Source organism: Culicoides brevitarsis, chromosome 1, assembly GCF_036172545.1.
Source record: "Culicoides brevitarsis isolate CSIRO-B50_1 chromosome 1, AGI_CSIRO_Cbre_v1, whole genome shotgun sequence".
Lineage (NCBI taxonomy): Eukaryota > Metazoa > Arthropoda > Insecta > Diptera > Ceratopogonidae > Culicoides > Culicoides brevitarsis.
In genome coordinates, this window is record NC_087085.1 from 1,096,594 (window position 1) to 1,112,892 (window position 16,299).

Below are 16,299 nucleotides of genomic sequence, written 5' to 3' on the forward strand. Positions count from 1 at the left end.
AAAAAAAAATTAATTAAATTTATTCAATTAAAAAAATTTTAAAGTCAAAAGTAAAAAATTAAATTAAAATCTCATAAAAAGTAATTAAAAATTAATTTTTAAATATTTAATTTTTTATTTTTTTTCAAATTAATTTTTTAAAGTTAAAAATTTAACTTTTTTAATAAAATTAAATATTCTGTATAAAATTTATTAATTTTCTAATACTTTACATTACATCACGTGGTCAAAATCTCAAGTTGCGAAACTTTCGCTTCTTTTTATTTTCATCAAAAGAAACCCGATAGGGAAGCAAACCACTCCTTTTTTAATCAAACCAAAATTTTTACTACATCTTTCTCATATATATATTTTTTTTTTCTACCGGTTTCAATCAAATATATCGGATAATCCAATTTTACTTGTGTGTTTTGTAGCAATAACTAAGATCAATCTGAGGCTATATGTTTTTAGTTAAATATTTGCAATTTGTTTGTGTATTTTTTCGAGAGAGAGCGATGGAGATAAATAAAAAAGGCAGAGATTCAATTACGAACGAGATATCACTGATCAATAATAAATGAAATTGTTGTGTGAATTCCATCACATTGATTAGGTTTCGTATTTCCGCATATATCGCATGACCTTTCCTCATATGTGTTTGTATGGCGGAAATTAAACGAGAAAAAAAGAAGCTGTGGAGAAAATCTTTCGTCGCCTTGGTCAACGCGCAATCTATTTTCCGGAGCGTTGTCAATAGAAATCCATTCATCGGGAATTCAAAGAGATCGCACGTGTCTAAACTTGGCACTTTTGATGCTTTTATTCATACCAAATAATTCCCTCTATTCATCGCACAAGTGTTTCCATTCACAAAAAATTCCGAAAAAAAATAAAAAAAAATATTTTCTTTTTTTTTTGCAGATTTCCGATGTTCTGGTTGGGAGAAAAATATTAATGCAGCATCATGCGATTATTTAAAGCACGTAAATCCGTCGTCGATGCCAATGCAGCAGTAACATCCGAGCAGGCTCCATTACAACAAACACAAACTAATTGTAATGAAAATAACAACTTATCGGATTGCATTCAGCAAAATCGTCATTTGCCATACAACACGAATAATCGTCAGATAACAACAAATGTAAATAACGAAATTTGTGTTAATGCGAACAATAATAATAATAACAGTGAAAATGGTGCACCATCCGCGAAAACAGCATCCGAACCACAAATTACGCATGAAAATAATATTATTAATAATAATTGCAATAAATCTAGTGCGAATAGTGCCAGCAGCAGCTCAATAAATGCTGCAGTAAATCACGAAAAAATTGATAAAAATCATAAAAAATTAACATTGTTAAATCATGTGAGCAATAATAATCATTTGAAGTTCGATATTCGCCGAAAATCCATGATTGAGACATCGAGCACGATAAAAATGCTCGAAAGTTGCGTCGATGCGAATTTCCCCTTGGCTGCCATGCAACAACAAAATGGTGAGTTATCAATTTTTTTTATTTAATTTTTATTTAAACCAAAAAAAGGGACTGTGGTTGAAATTAATTGAAAGGTTCATTAATATTTTTTTTTACATTGACCGATTCCCAATTTGTTTCATTTTTTTCGATGAATCACAGAAAAATTAAATATATATTAATTATTGTTGAATTAATTAATATTTTTTTGTGTGAGTGTTATTTCGTCACAAAGTGCAACGCAGAATTAATTTAATTACAAAAAAAAAATATTTTTTTTATATATTTATTAATTAAGAAATCTTTTGTGATTTTAAAAAGTTAATTTCGTCAAAAATATTTCTGCAATGTTTTTTGCGTGTGGGAAGGATACAGGAAGACAAATCAAATAAAAACAAGCAGAAAAAATGTGTTTGACACATTATTAATGGTTGAACGCCAACAGAAGCACTTGAATTTGAATGGAGACGTCAATCGGGCTGTCAGCGCGCACAAGTTGATGTCCGAAATTGACGAGCACGTGTTTTCGGAAGTTGAACTTTGGGTAGCAAGTCAAGTTTAAAGGTCATTTGTGTGGTTGTTAAAGTGAAAAGGGAGAAATTTGAAAGTTTGCATAGGTTTTTGTATGAAAACTTTTAATGGATAAATTTATTGATAGGCAAAAAAATTAAAATTGAGTTAATTTTTTAATTTTCAAGCGTTGTAAGAGTATTTTTTTAATAAATTCATTTATATATAATTTTTTAAATAAAAATTTATTTAGTTTTTGAAAATTATAAATTTAGCAAATATTAAAATTAAAAAGAAAATAAATTTGAAGACAAATATAAAATTTATTTTAAAAAATAAATAATAAAAAAATATATTTTTATTTATTTATTAAAAAATTTTTTTTTTTTAAAATTAATTAATTAAAATTTATTTATTTATTTTATTTTTTTATAAAATTTTAATTAATAATTTTAATAAAAAAAAATAATTAAAAGTAATAAAATTTAATTTTAATTTTTTAATAAATTAAGTAATTAATTAGTTTGATTTCAAAAAAGAAAAAAAATATTTAAAAATTGTTGGAAAAAATAATATAAAATTTAGATATTGCTTCAGAAAATAAAAATTTAAAATTAAAAAAAAAATATAAAAAAATAAAATTAACTAATTTATTTAATTATAAAAAATTATTTAAAATTAAAAATTAATTAAATTTAATTAAATTAATTAAATTTAAATTTTAAAAAATTCAAATTTGAACCTTTAAAATAAGTTTCAAATTTAAACCTTTTTACTAAATTGTAACAATTTAATACAAAATTTTGCAAAAATTATTTTTTTAGTCAACTAAATCCCTTTTATAAAGCTTAATTTTAACATAATTCTAATCTCCTAATTAATGTCATACCCCGAAAAAAATAAAGAACATCCAAAACGATTATTTTTTAAATTAAATCACGTCGAAATCACGCAACGACCTGAAGATTAAGTCCGGATTCCAAATAGTTTTGTGCAAAAAAGAAACGAAAAATTCCACAGATGACTGACGGAATTCCGCACCTTTCCATAAATTTTTCGTACTTTACTTAATCGTCCCGTAATTACTTTTTGGTCAATTGAACGTGACATAATTTCCAAACTAATAACGCACAAATAATAACTTGTTCAAGTGTGGCAAATTATTATTATTATTATTTAATCTGCGTTCGCTTTTGTTGCTAAGAGTCGCGCTCACTCGTCGCAACACTCGCAAAGTAATCAAATAATCATAAAATAATGACTTTGTAACAAAACACTCGAAAGTTGCGTTAAATCTTCCGCATGCTCGGTGATTTTTTTGTCGTTTCTTCGCTTTTTCGGGGGAGAAATAGCAAGACTTTTAATGATGAAGTGCTGTTTGTCGTCTTCTTTGTAGAACTTAATGAACGTGATAAATCATGTTAGTTCGGATCTTCCTCTTTTGACGACAACGAACAGCAGAGGAGTGGAAAAATTTGCAGCAAAACATGTGTCACTTGTGTCAATATAGCTCCAAACTACAAACTAATTTAATAATTTCATGCCTTTGTTCCTTTTTTTGACAAATACACAGGTCGATGTTTGTTTATATTTTCTCGTTGTTTGAACAAAGACATAAAATTTTGTCGTCGTATAATTTAATTGAGAAAGAGGATGTTGTCGCAAAATAATTTTTCTCATAATCTCGTTATAAATGTGAAATTTATTTGTTTTTTTTTTGTTTTCTTGCTTGTTTGAACAACTGTGAGACGCTCTTTTACTATTTTATTATTTTTTTTCTGAACATTTCTCGTAAATAACCTGAGAGTATTTTTGCGGAAATTCAATGGAAAGCCCATTGAGCAATCAAAATAAACCGAAAAGTATTGAAAGTTGTCGTCAAAAATTTAATTTCGTATTTCCGTTATTTAATTTTAATCACGTGACATAGCCCAGTCCACATTTTGAATTTTTTCTGCTAAAACTCAGTTTTAAATTTGAATCATAACGAACGAAACTTGAGCCCAATGTGCATTTTAAGCTCTTGTCCCAATGCAAAATTTAAAAATTTTGACCCAATGCATTTTAATTTTTTGACAAAAAATTTTTTTTGTCCCAATGCGTAGAATTTTTATAAATTTTTTTTAACCCAATGCACATTTTAAATTTTTTAAAGTTTTGAGTTTGAACAGAAAAATGTTTGCTTTTTTCATTTTTAATTTTTTTGCGTAATTGAAAATTTAAATAATTTTTTGTAGTTTTTTCCAATTTTTGAAATTTCACGCAAGGAATTATTTATTTTAAAATTTTCAACTGCAAATTTTTAGGTTTTTTTCAATTTTACTTTTTTTAATTCAATTTTGAAATTTACGCAAATTTTAAATTTTTGGCCCAATGCAAATTTTGAAAAATTCTAATCCTTCATTTATTTCTTTGAAAAATTTAATAAAAATTGTTTTGTATTGCTTCGCTTTAAAAAAAAAGTAAAAGGAAGCCAAAAAATGAACAAAACATGAGCTTCAATTTTTACTTCAAATACGAATGAGTTAATCCCGAAAGCAAATTATCGTCCTTTGACATTTATTTTCTTTCTAAGCAAAAATAACAAAAGCTTGGAAAAAAAGTCTTTTGATGTCTTTCATTCCGGAATTGAATCAAACTCTTCAGAATTTGCAATTCAAACATCAAATGTGCAGAAAAAAATCTCTTGCCTTGTGGCAAAAATCGTGCTCGCCTCAGAAATTATTTCATGTTTTTTGTGGAATTTACATGAACATAGAGAAATTTTCGTTTTGCTTGTAGGTTTTTAATTGCAACTCGTTCTTTTGAAGTTTAAGTAATAAATGAAATTTTAATGGAAATTCTCTCGCCCATTTGCAGGATATGTGCCCGGATATAAAGTTGTCACGGCAGTACCTGTCATGGTAACGGATGACGAACCGACAAAGGAGACCAACAAAAAAGGTAAGAATTTGATTTTTATTTCTCGTCATCGTAGAAAAAAAATAATTAACAATTAATTAGTCAAACAAAATTTTTTTCCGTGTGTCATTAAAATGTTGAACATGAAATTAACTCCCACAAACTCATTAGCGCCCTTTTATTAAACTGCCCGAATTATTAGATGACTTTTAAATGTTTGTCATAAACAGCAGGAAATTAATTTTAAATAAAGCGGGCGATCGTTTCGTAACCAAAATTTTCATAAGTAAATCAATTATTATGATGAGTCGAGAGCTGACGATCCAATTTCATGTTCATAAATTTTAGACAGTAAACCAGAAAAAAGCATTTTACCAAATTTAGACAAAATTGAGGCATGTTCAGGTTACTAAATCCGAATAATGGCTCAATTAAGACACCTTCACACTGTGATGGATTAAGTAAATTTTTTTGTTGTTTTGTTTTGTTGTTGCGGTTCGGACTGTTGTAAAAACATATTTTATAGTTTTCGTGATGATTTAGTGCCCTTTTGTTGTGTAATTTTATTGTGCATGTTCGAACACGATTGAATTTTTATGGTTTCTAAGTGATGGAAATATTTAAATTTTATGATTTTTATCAATAAATTTTTTTCTTTTATTATTTTATGAAGATTCTTTCAATAGAAGAATAAAAGAATTTTTAATTTTTTTTATTCAAAATCTTTCAAATAGTTAAAATAATTTTATTTAAAAAAATTTCAATTATTTATTAAAAAATTAAATTAAATTTAAAAAACGAAACAAAAAAAAAGTAATTAAATTAAAATTTAAAAATATTTAAAATAAAATATCTTCGTGATGTAATTAAAAAAAAAAATAAATAAATTTATTATTTAAAAATAATTTAAAAGGTGTTTAAAAATTTTCTTTCGTCAAAAATCAATTAATTGGTAAAATATTATTTTTTTTTATAAAAATAAATAAATTATTTTTTTTTTAAAATTAATGTTACTTTTAGATCAAAGTATAAAAAAATATATTTAATAATTTTTGAAATTTTTAAAAATTAATTTTGTTCAATTCAACTTAAATCTCAAAAAAAAAAAAAATTAATTAAATTTTTTAAATTTTTATTATTATTTTTCGTATTATGCGTATATTTTTTTTTTTTGAATTTTCAATAAAATTTTTTTATTAAAATTTTTATTAAAAAGAAATAATTATAAATTAGAAATTAAAAATTAAAACTATTTATTTAAAAATTGTGTATACCTAACTTTCCATTAATTTTATAAAAAAAAAATAATAATAATAAATAAATATAATTTTTTATTTAATTAATAAATAAAAATAAAATAAAAAAAAATTTAAAAAAAATAAAAAAAATCAAAACAAATTTTTAGTTCAATAACAATTTAAAAACAAAATTTATTTTAAAAATATGAAAATAAACCAATTGACGCTTTTCAAACTGCTCTCAACATTGCCAAAGTCCATAAAAGTGGTCATAATTTCAGTCATGTAGCGACATTTGCATGTAAATTCTACCTGCAGTTCGTTCACTTCGCTTCGACAAAAGTCAATAAACCACAAAATTTTATGTAAATTCCTTGTGAAACGATAAATTTAAACAACGAAAAAAAAAATACAAAATATGTGGTCTAGTTTAAACAAGTTTTTTACTATTTTTACCGCTTCACAACAATTTTATTTTTATTAATAAATATATACAGCTTGTACCATTTCAAACACCGAACGCATAATAAAAGCGGTTTTAACATTTTTTTTCTTCTCTCTTATGTTTTTTTCTTTATTAAAAGCACTTTTAGCTATTTTGATTAAAACTCACAAAAACATGTATTTACATATAAAACATGTTCTGTGCAGCAGCAGATAACGCGAAAAAAAATAACTCTTGTAAATCATGGAAAATGTAACTGTGCGCAATTATTAGCGACTATTGGCCTAGATATTGGTCAAGATAACCGACCGCGAGATTCCGGAAAAATTAAAAAAAAAATATTTTCTCGTTCAAATTTCACATCAAATGATAGCAATTATCGTGCGGCAGAGCGACAACATCTCATTAAAATTATTTGTTGGTGTGCTTGGATGCGTGACACTCGAGAGCTTCGTTGAAGGATCGTGTCAAGTGTTTGCGAAACGTAAACATTCCTCTGCTTTCGTCGTGCTTTTAATGAATTTTACATGCGAAATTACATCCCGAGAGGACACTAAAAACGACATGAAAGGGGTTAAAAGGGGGTGAAATTTGCATGAAAATGCATCCATCTGCCTTTCATCGTCATCATCATCAGCGTCGAGTGTTTTCTTTTTGTTATTTTTTTTTTTCTGTTCAAGGTGCAAACACTCTTTGTTCGTGCAAAATTACTCGCGATGATTAAAGTAAACAAACACGATAAAAATAACTAGTTTACGAGGAGAGAGAAAAATTTTTTTTATCTGATGACGATCATTAGCTAAAAGCGGTATTCGTTCCATTTTTCGATCAAAATTAAACAAGTTCCGAGAGATCCGTGTTGGCGCCTCTTTGTCAGGAAATTCCTCGAAAAACACCTCAAATAATCAAAACAAAGGACCACAAAGTCAACAAAAGCAGAAAAAAAGTTGTTTTTGTTCATTTCTTGAATAGAATTAATTTTTTGTGTCTACAAAGTTTACTCGACGCCGTCGACGACGAACGAACGGCAATAACAATAATAATTGAGTTTGTGTGTTTACCTCTAATTACAGCATCAACAAATAATAACAAAAGTGCGTTGTTATTAGTTCGTTTGCCTCTTTGTGCTTCGTTACAAGTAATTGTGGATAAACGAAGTTTTTATAAAAATAATTTGTGATAATAAGAGAGACAAAAAAAAAATGACAAAGACCGTAATTTGAGTGTGTCGTCGTCGAATGATTAGCTTGATGCACGTTAATTACCTTGCAGAAGCGCATTTTTATAGAAAAAATATTCAAAAGGTCGTCATAAGCCCTTTGGAGGAGCGTGAAAGTGAAACGTGACGAGAATTTTTTTTTTATTTGAACAAGTGACGACTTTCTTTCGCGATTTTATTTTAAAAATTATTTTCTCTTAAAAGACATTTTTAAAAAAAAATAATTTTTTAATCCGATAAATTGCTTCGATTTTGCATCGATTTTGTGCTGAAAATCTCATTAAAAATGTCACGTTAAATTAGTTTTTGTTGCATCGATTTTTATGGTTAAAAGTGTTTAGTTACACTTGCAATTTTGCCTCAATACGGAATACAATGTTGCATCAAAACTAGTTTAATAGCGGAAAATCTGACTTTTTTTAATATGAAATTATTGGTTTGGAATTTTTCGTGATATTTTATCGACAATCTGTGTTTATGGGGGTCATTAAGTGTTAAAATATTGCAGGAATGTGAGTTCAAGTTCACTGAAGAAACTTGATCTTTGATGGGTAATTTATGTCTTCAAGAGGTGTTAAAGACTAAATTTTTTAACTTAAAATGGTAAACGGTTTTGTTTGATTTTATAGTTAAAATTAATTTTAGTGACGAATTTTAAGATTTATGATTTTATGGCTTTAACTTAAAAGAAAAAAAACAGAATTTTTTTTTTAATTTTTTACAAAATTTTTAACCAAGCTTTAAAATTTGAAAAAAAAATGTATGTAGAAAAAATTCGTTGAACCTCTTAAAAAAAATCACCCTCACAATTCTACAGGAAACCACTTTTCCCAATTACTCCGAATACAAAAGTGGCTTTTTGTCTTTATTCCATCTTTGTTCCTCTATCTTTTAATTTATTCATCAAGCATTTCTCCTTTTTTTCTCCCTATTCAACCTATTTTAATGAAAAAAGCGCAGGTAAAATAATTTCACGTTGCAAAAACTGCACATGATGGCTTTCAAGAACACTTTTTAAGCTCTTGTCTTTGTTTCATCCCAGATTGCTACAGAAAGAAAAAAATTGCAAAGTGAATACAAAATTTCATTTCGCTTCGTTATTAAAACGAAAGATTTTTTCTTTAATTAAACTAATTTCCCGCTTCTTCCGCACACACGATTCCAACATGTGAATTTTTGGATTTGGAAAACATCGTTACACGTTTCGCTCTAATGCTATTAGGGTTTTAGATGCATTTAGTTGACCTTAATCCGAAATGTTAATCCTTGCAAAGCGAAAAATTTTGTAATTAGCCACGTGAGGGTTTTTTATGAAAAAAAATTGACGAATTCAGGGGAAAAATCAATTCAAGAACACCAACGCTCGACATCATCATAATTAATCATCCGCCTGTAGGAACAAGATGTTACTCGTAGTTGGAGCTTCTGTAGGCCTCGTTTCGACATGCAGCCCAAACGAATTTATTGTTAATGATATTTTAATCATCTGTACATGGCTACTTGTTCGCTCGCTTGTTTGTTTGACCAGAAATTTTAAATTTATAATCGTCTGCTGTGCCTGCTTTCGTTCGGTTTGTTGCAATCAAATGCAAATTATACGAGAAAAAATGTGTTTTGCTGCTTGTTGTTTAAAAATTCAACTGGATAATGCTGGCGTATTTTTTAATTGCCTAATTATGCGGACACGATGATGTTGATTTAATGCATTTTTCATCATAAATATATTAGATTAATGGATTATTTGTGTTGTTGGCATCTGATCGTCTCGTCGGTCGGTGAAATGCGGATTAAATGTTCCGGTTTTTATTTTGTGGGAGGAAAAAACGAGATAAATTTCTCTCTCTCATCCAAACTTGGGCAGAAAAAGGAAAACTTTCTTCCGGTATTTTATTGTTATTAAAACCAAGAATTTCCCTTCCATTTAAGGCAATGGAGATTTGGTAAGTTATGTGCTCGGTGTCTCCTAAAAGAAATGCAATAAACATAAGTTTCATCAACAAGAAATTACAGGACAACAAGAAAAATCGTAACAAATTGTAATATCTCTGTCTCCCCACGTACCTTGCGTTGCAAACAGAGAAAAGAGAGTAAATTAAACCACTTCTGTAATTTTTGTCTGTCTTTTGCATCGTCGTCGTCGTTGTCGGTGTCCTGTTTGGCATGTATACAAACTTTGGAAGAAAACCGGCAAGCAAACAAAATAAATTTTCAAGAACAACTTTAATCCTTAACTTTGTCTGTCTTTGTCTTCTTTTACGGATTCCGGGGAAAATTTATTTAAAAGACGAAGGAAAAAGGATTTTCAGAGAAACAAAAAAATTACTTTGTCTGGTTTGTAAATTATTGCGTTTCGATATTTTGTTGAACAGGAAATGTTTGAGGTTGAAGCGATTAATTTTTTTTTTTGAAAAATTTTTTAAAATTTATTTAATGAAAAAATTAATTAATTTTTATTAAATTTAATTAAAAAATTTAGAAAATTTAAAAAAATATAATAAATAAATCAATTTAATTCTCGATTTAATTAAATTTATAAATATTAATTTATTTATTTTAAAATTAAATAAATAAAAGAATTTAATTTAATATATTTAAAAAATAATTTAATTAATTTAATAATTTAATTTATAATTTAAAGAAAATTTTTTAAATATTCTATTTTTTTTAAATTCTTCTTCACTGAAAGCTCTTAAAAATTTTTATTTTATTTAAAAAAAGTATTTTTTAAAATTTTTGAATTTCAATTTGATGAAAATTGATAATTATGAAAAATTGTAAAAAATTAGAAAATTTATAAAAACAAAAATTCTCCATATCAAAATAAATTAACGCAAAATACTGTAAAAACTTTCCTTAACTTAAACTTAACAAAAAGATATTAATTTATTATTTTCAACCATTTTGTAACTCAAAACTGCCAAAAAATTGAAACTGAAAAAAATTTTTTTCTTTGACATAGTTTTGTTTTGAAAACCAAATCAAGAGAAAAACTAAATCAAAAACTATGTCAAAAACTGTGTCAAAGCAATTTTTATCAAATCTTGCTCCAAATGGATAAAAATTTTTCTGAGGGCTCTAATTTATCATTTTTAATCATTTTATAACTCAAAACTGCCAAAAAATTGAAACTGAAAAAAATTTTTTTCTTTGACATAGTTTTGTTTTGAAAACCAAATCAAGAGAAAAACTAAATCAAAAACTATGTCAAAAACTGTGTCAAAGCAATTTTTATCAAATCTTGCTCCAAATGGATAAAAATTTTTCTGAGGGCTATAATTTATCATTTTTAATCATTTTATAACTCAAAACTGCCAAAAAATTGAAACTGAAAAAAAATTTTTTCTTTGACATAGTTTTGTTTTGAAAACCAAATCAAGAGAAAAACTAAATCAAAAACTATGTCAAAAACTGTGTCAAAGCAATTTTTATCAAATCTTGCTCCAAATGGATAAAAATTTTTCTGAGGGCTCTAATTTATCATTTTTAATCATTTTATAACTAAAAACTGCCAAAAAATTGAAACTGAAAAAATTTTTTTTCTTTGACATAGTTTTGTTTTGAAAACCAAATCAAGAGAAAAACTAAATCAAAAACTATGTCAAAAACTGTGTCAAAGCAATTTTTTTCAAATCTTGCTTCAAATGATTAAAAATTTATCAGAGGGCTCTTATTTATCATTTTTAATCATTTTGCAACTCAAAAAATAGAAATTTAAAAAAAAAAATATTTTTGTTTTAAAGAAAGAAATTTAATGTTTTTAAGCTTGAAAATTGAAAAATAAAAAAATACGTAAAATATACGTAATTTTTTTTTTATGAATGTCAATATGATGCTTATTAAGATAAAAAAATTTCAGTATATTGTAAAAATAAAATTTAAACTTTAAAAAAAATTCAATTAAAAAAATTTCAAAAATTTCTCCAACCCAACCAATAAAATTAAAAACTTACCAGATTTGCGTTAAACTTGAAAGTTCTCCATCTCTCTTTCTTTTTTCAATAAAATGCGAATGGAATTTCCGGTCCTCGAGCATTTTAAATTCGATACCGAGATGACCTTTTTCATGTTCTTCCATCCAACCATCCATCTATCGCTTCAAACAAGTTTCTTCGTTGTTTTCTTATATTTTTTTTTTATTCGGTCACCTTGTTCAATAATTCAGATTCAGTTCTTTATGATGTAATAAGTTAAATTAATAGGTACCGCTTGCATAACAGGACACTTTGTCTTTTAAATTATTCACAAATTATCCGCAGCTTCTGAAACACGTCACGTCTTCCGTGTATTTTACAAAAAGGCAACAAACACAAACGAAAGACGAGCGAAAAAAAATGAAATAATAATTATAAAGCACGATTTAAATGTCCTCAGGCACCGATTCGGCAAACTTCCAAAACTTTTTCCTACACACGATTCTCGGCCTCGTTTATTATTTTTTTTTCTTGCTCTTCTGTTTTATTAATAACAAGAGAATAAACTGGAAGAGAACAAACAAGCGCCATAATAACAATTATATTGAAAAATGACTTGTAAATAACTTTTTTTTTGCTTCGCTTATCTCACACACAAAATTTTACATGGAATCAATTATTGCCAAAGTTGTAAAGCAAAAAAAAATAATTGTTCCAACGAAATCATTATCGCTCAATATCTCACGCAAAAGCTCGGAAAATATTCACTTAATTGGTCACTTCGGGGAGATTATCGTTGATTGACATGATTAATTGGTTTTCTTTCTTTTCGACTGTCGTCGTGTCATAAACTTGACGTCAATTTCCGTGTCACGTGAATGAAGTGCGCCAAGCAGCTTACGTCGAAACCAATCAATGGAAAATTCTTTCAAATGCGATTAAGTTTAAAAATCACAAGAAATCGATTCCGCATGAAACGAAATGAAATGCAATCAGATGTCATCTTAAATAAACTGCCTTGCCAAGGTCGAAGCACTCTTTACACACGTACCAAAGCGAAAAATTCCAATTCTATGACCATTCCAGTAAATTACAAACTCATGTGAATGCAAATAACTAAAAATAGAAAAAAAAAGATATTTTTATAAACGATCTCCTTCATGGACTGACTTTTAATTTTTTTCTCCATTCACATAAAAAAAATTAAAAATATGCAAACTGCTGTGATAATAGTTCTCGTTGATTGCTGCTCGCATGTCGTCGTCGCTATTTAATATTTTTTTGTGTTGTAGATGAAAAATATCTGCAGAGTGAGAGGAGTGTAATATTTTATGTCGTTGAAGATCCCGCATGCAAAACTGGACATTCAGTTGAACATTCCTGAATGTTGGTTATGCAAAATAGCACAAGGCATATTAATTAGGAAAAAAACACGTTTTATGCCATGCGAAGTTGTGAAGAATTTGTGTTTCGAAAGTTTTAATTTTTTAATGAAATTAAAAAAAAAAATTATTTAATTCAAAATAAATTTTAAAAATTTTTATAAAATAGGTATAATTAAAAAAAAAATAGTAAACAAAATTTTTTAAAATAAATTAATTTTAAATAAATTATTTTTTTTCAATTTATAAAAAATGTTAATATTAAAATATTTACAAAATTAAGTAATATAATTTTATTATTTTTTTAAATATTTTTTTTATATAATTAAATAATTTCATTTTAATTTATTTTTATTTAATTATTTTTCCTCATTTATTAAAAAATAAATTAAAACCTAATTAATAATATATTTTTATAAAGGATTATTTTTTTTAATATTCATAAAAAAATAAACTAAAATAAATAAACTAAAAATATTTTAATTTTATAAAAAATTACAAAAATAAAAAAATATAATCAAATATTTATTTATTTTTAATCAAAAATAAAATAAAATATATATTTATCTTTAATCAAAAGAAAAAAAAATAAAAATTAAATTAAAAATTATTTTCTATTTTAAAAAATTTAATTTTAAAATTAATTTATTATTAAATAAATTAATTAAATAATTTATTAATTAAATAATTAATTATTAAATTTTATATTGAAATATTTAAAATTTAAGGATTAGGTACCTAATTAAAAAATTAAATATTTTTTTTTGTAAATTAAAAAAAATTAAAAGTATTTCAAAGTTAAAAAAAATATTTGCAAAACTTAAATTCTTTCCATTTAAGCGTAGAAAATAAGAAACCCAGTTTCGTTAATCAAGTTCCTTCGTACCGTAGCAAAATTCTTCTAAATATATATCAAAAAAACGAGAAACATGACATCTGTTAGAGAAGAAAATTTATGTAACGCTCCTAACATACATTAACTTACCATCAGACAGGTTCTTAAATTGGGTCTGTGGGACTTCAATTGATGAAAAATTTATGTTTTCTTCATAAAAATATTTTTTTGCGACGAATTGCTGTTCAAATTATCATAAATCGTCATGTGTTGGTGTCATGTCACTTTTTCAACAGGTGCGTTTTCCTATTTTTATAAATTTTAAGCTAAATCAGCAACGCGAGATATAACGACGTCGACTAATCGCGTATATTTAGAACAGCCTTCAGAGTCGTGACTTTAATATTTTATTGAAAATGTTTTTTATTGCGAGCTACATGCACGCATGCAACATGAGCAAGAAGAATGCAACAGCAATTATTGCTACTACGCGAGACAAGTGTCTTGTTGAGTTGAGCGAAACTGGGTTAAATTTGTTTTTCTTCGACTTTTTTTTGTAGTTGGTTGACTATTTGAACAATGCATTAATTCACATGTTTTACGTTCTCTTTCTAGGTAAGCAACATCGGGATAAATTTTACAACAATTCAAGCGGATGGCGATCAATTCGAGTGAGAATCAATAAAAAGAGCTGTAATTAAAATCTAATTTTCGTATAATTACTGTGAAATGCGCTCCGTATAATTTTATCTAGTTTAGATTTACATTTCGGAAAATGCTTAATTAATTGATGAAATATTATTTTATTGCTGCGAAGAGTTCAACCGCTGACCACATATTGGCTAATTTGTGTTTTTTGCTTACATTTCATGCTGCTAATAATCAGCTTAAAATTACACACAGACCAAAAAACTTGAATAATTTGATAAATAAATGTCTGAGTAACCACAGCGAACCGATGTTAAGCTACTTATTAGCATTTTTTTATTTATTTATTATTTCTATTGATTTTATGTCTACAAAAAAAAAATATTAAATAAAAGTATGAGTGATGTGGGAAAAAATATAAAATACAAAAAAAAAACAGTTTAAATGAGTGACTGGGCAAGGACTGCAGACGACATATTTCGTATCAATGTCAGTGGCAACCGATGGTCAATCAAACGGGATCCTTTGTTGCCGGGAGTTTCTGATTGAAATGTGAAATGTCCATAAAAGAGACAGATTGTCAGATAGAAGGGGAAACGGGAGAGCAGTGAAAAAAAATTGTACAGAATATGTTAACAATTTTATTATTTTTTTTTGTGCTTGTAAATGAATTGCATCGCAAATTTCAATTAAAAAATTTATTTCGAAAAAAAAATTTGAAACTTTTGTGATGAAAAATATTTTGTGATGTGAGCGCATTTTGTGTTTAAAATAATTTAGAGCTTACAATTTTGACTATGGCTGAACAATTTTTCATTAAAATTATCTTAAAAGTCAAAAAAGAATATTTTATTTATTTAATTTAACTAATTTTTAATATTTGACACAGTATCAATTACGAATATAGAAGTATCTTAAAGCAAACCATTGAACAATATCTAAAAGCATCGACCAACAAGAAAAAAAGTTCTGCGGAATATACATTCAATATTTGACTGCAAAATATCGAAGTTGCTCTTAATAATGACTTATGATCCGTCACATGTACATACAAATGTTGATAAAAGGCTGCCTACGATACTTAATACGAAGAAGTTGATCGCACAAAATACAAAGAAGATTTTGATTATTTTTTTAACCGGTATTTGCTTAGCAAAAAATCCAACGATCCATGCAGATATGTGTAAACTATTCAATGGCAAAGACATTAAATGAACACTTAAAACTGGATCAACACTCAGCTTGCATAAAATTCTGATCTGTAAATTTAAGGAGTATCTATAAAATAACAACATTATCTATGGAGACAAAAACTAAGTTTTCATAAAGCTTCTCTTTGTTTCATCAAAATTGAATTCTTGATTCAAGTCGAAAAAAAATTTTTTTTGCTATTATTTTTTATGTATAAAGAAACAGACAGACACAAAATAAACCATCAAAACCCATTTTCACTTCACTATAGAAAAAAACTCATGAACTAACAGTTACTCCATTTTTTGTGTCGTCTTTCATTTTACATCCACGCGCGCGTTGATATCATTTCAATTGAATTCAATTTTTTTCGAACATACTTTTTATATTTGAATAAAAAATGTCATGTCATTGCAAAAAAAAATAAATTTCTGACATGATACAATTTCTGACCTATTTCCTGCAACGAAAAAAAACATACAATTCCAACTAAATACAAAACTACATAATCAAGATTTTTGTTAATGGATTTATATTTGCATGACTTGCTTTTATCGCA

The 16,299-nt window shown here is 26.4% G+C and overlaps 1 protein-coding gene across 1 annotated transcript in view; it reads left to right on the plus strand.

Annotated features, from left to right (window-relative positions):
* Positions 1–946: 946 nt before the first annotated feature.
* Positions 947–16,299, plus strand: part of LOC134828209 (putative uncharacterized protein DDB_G0282499) — a 38,701-nt gene continuing 23,348 nt past the window's right edge. The window contains exons 1-2 of the mRNA XM_063841235.1: positions 947–1,481; positions 4,830–4,913. Coding sequence (XP_063697305.1) covers positions 947–1,481; positions 4,830–4,913 — 619 coding nt within the window. The remainder of the gene's footprint in view (positions 1,482–4,829; positions 4,914–16,299) is intronic.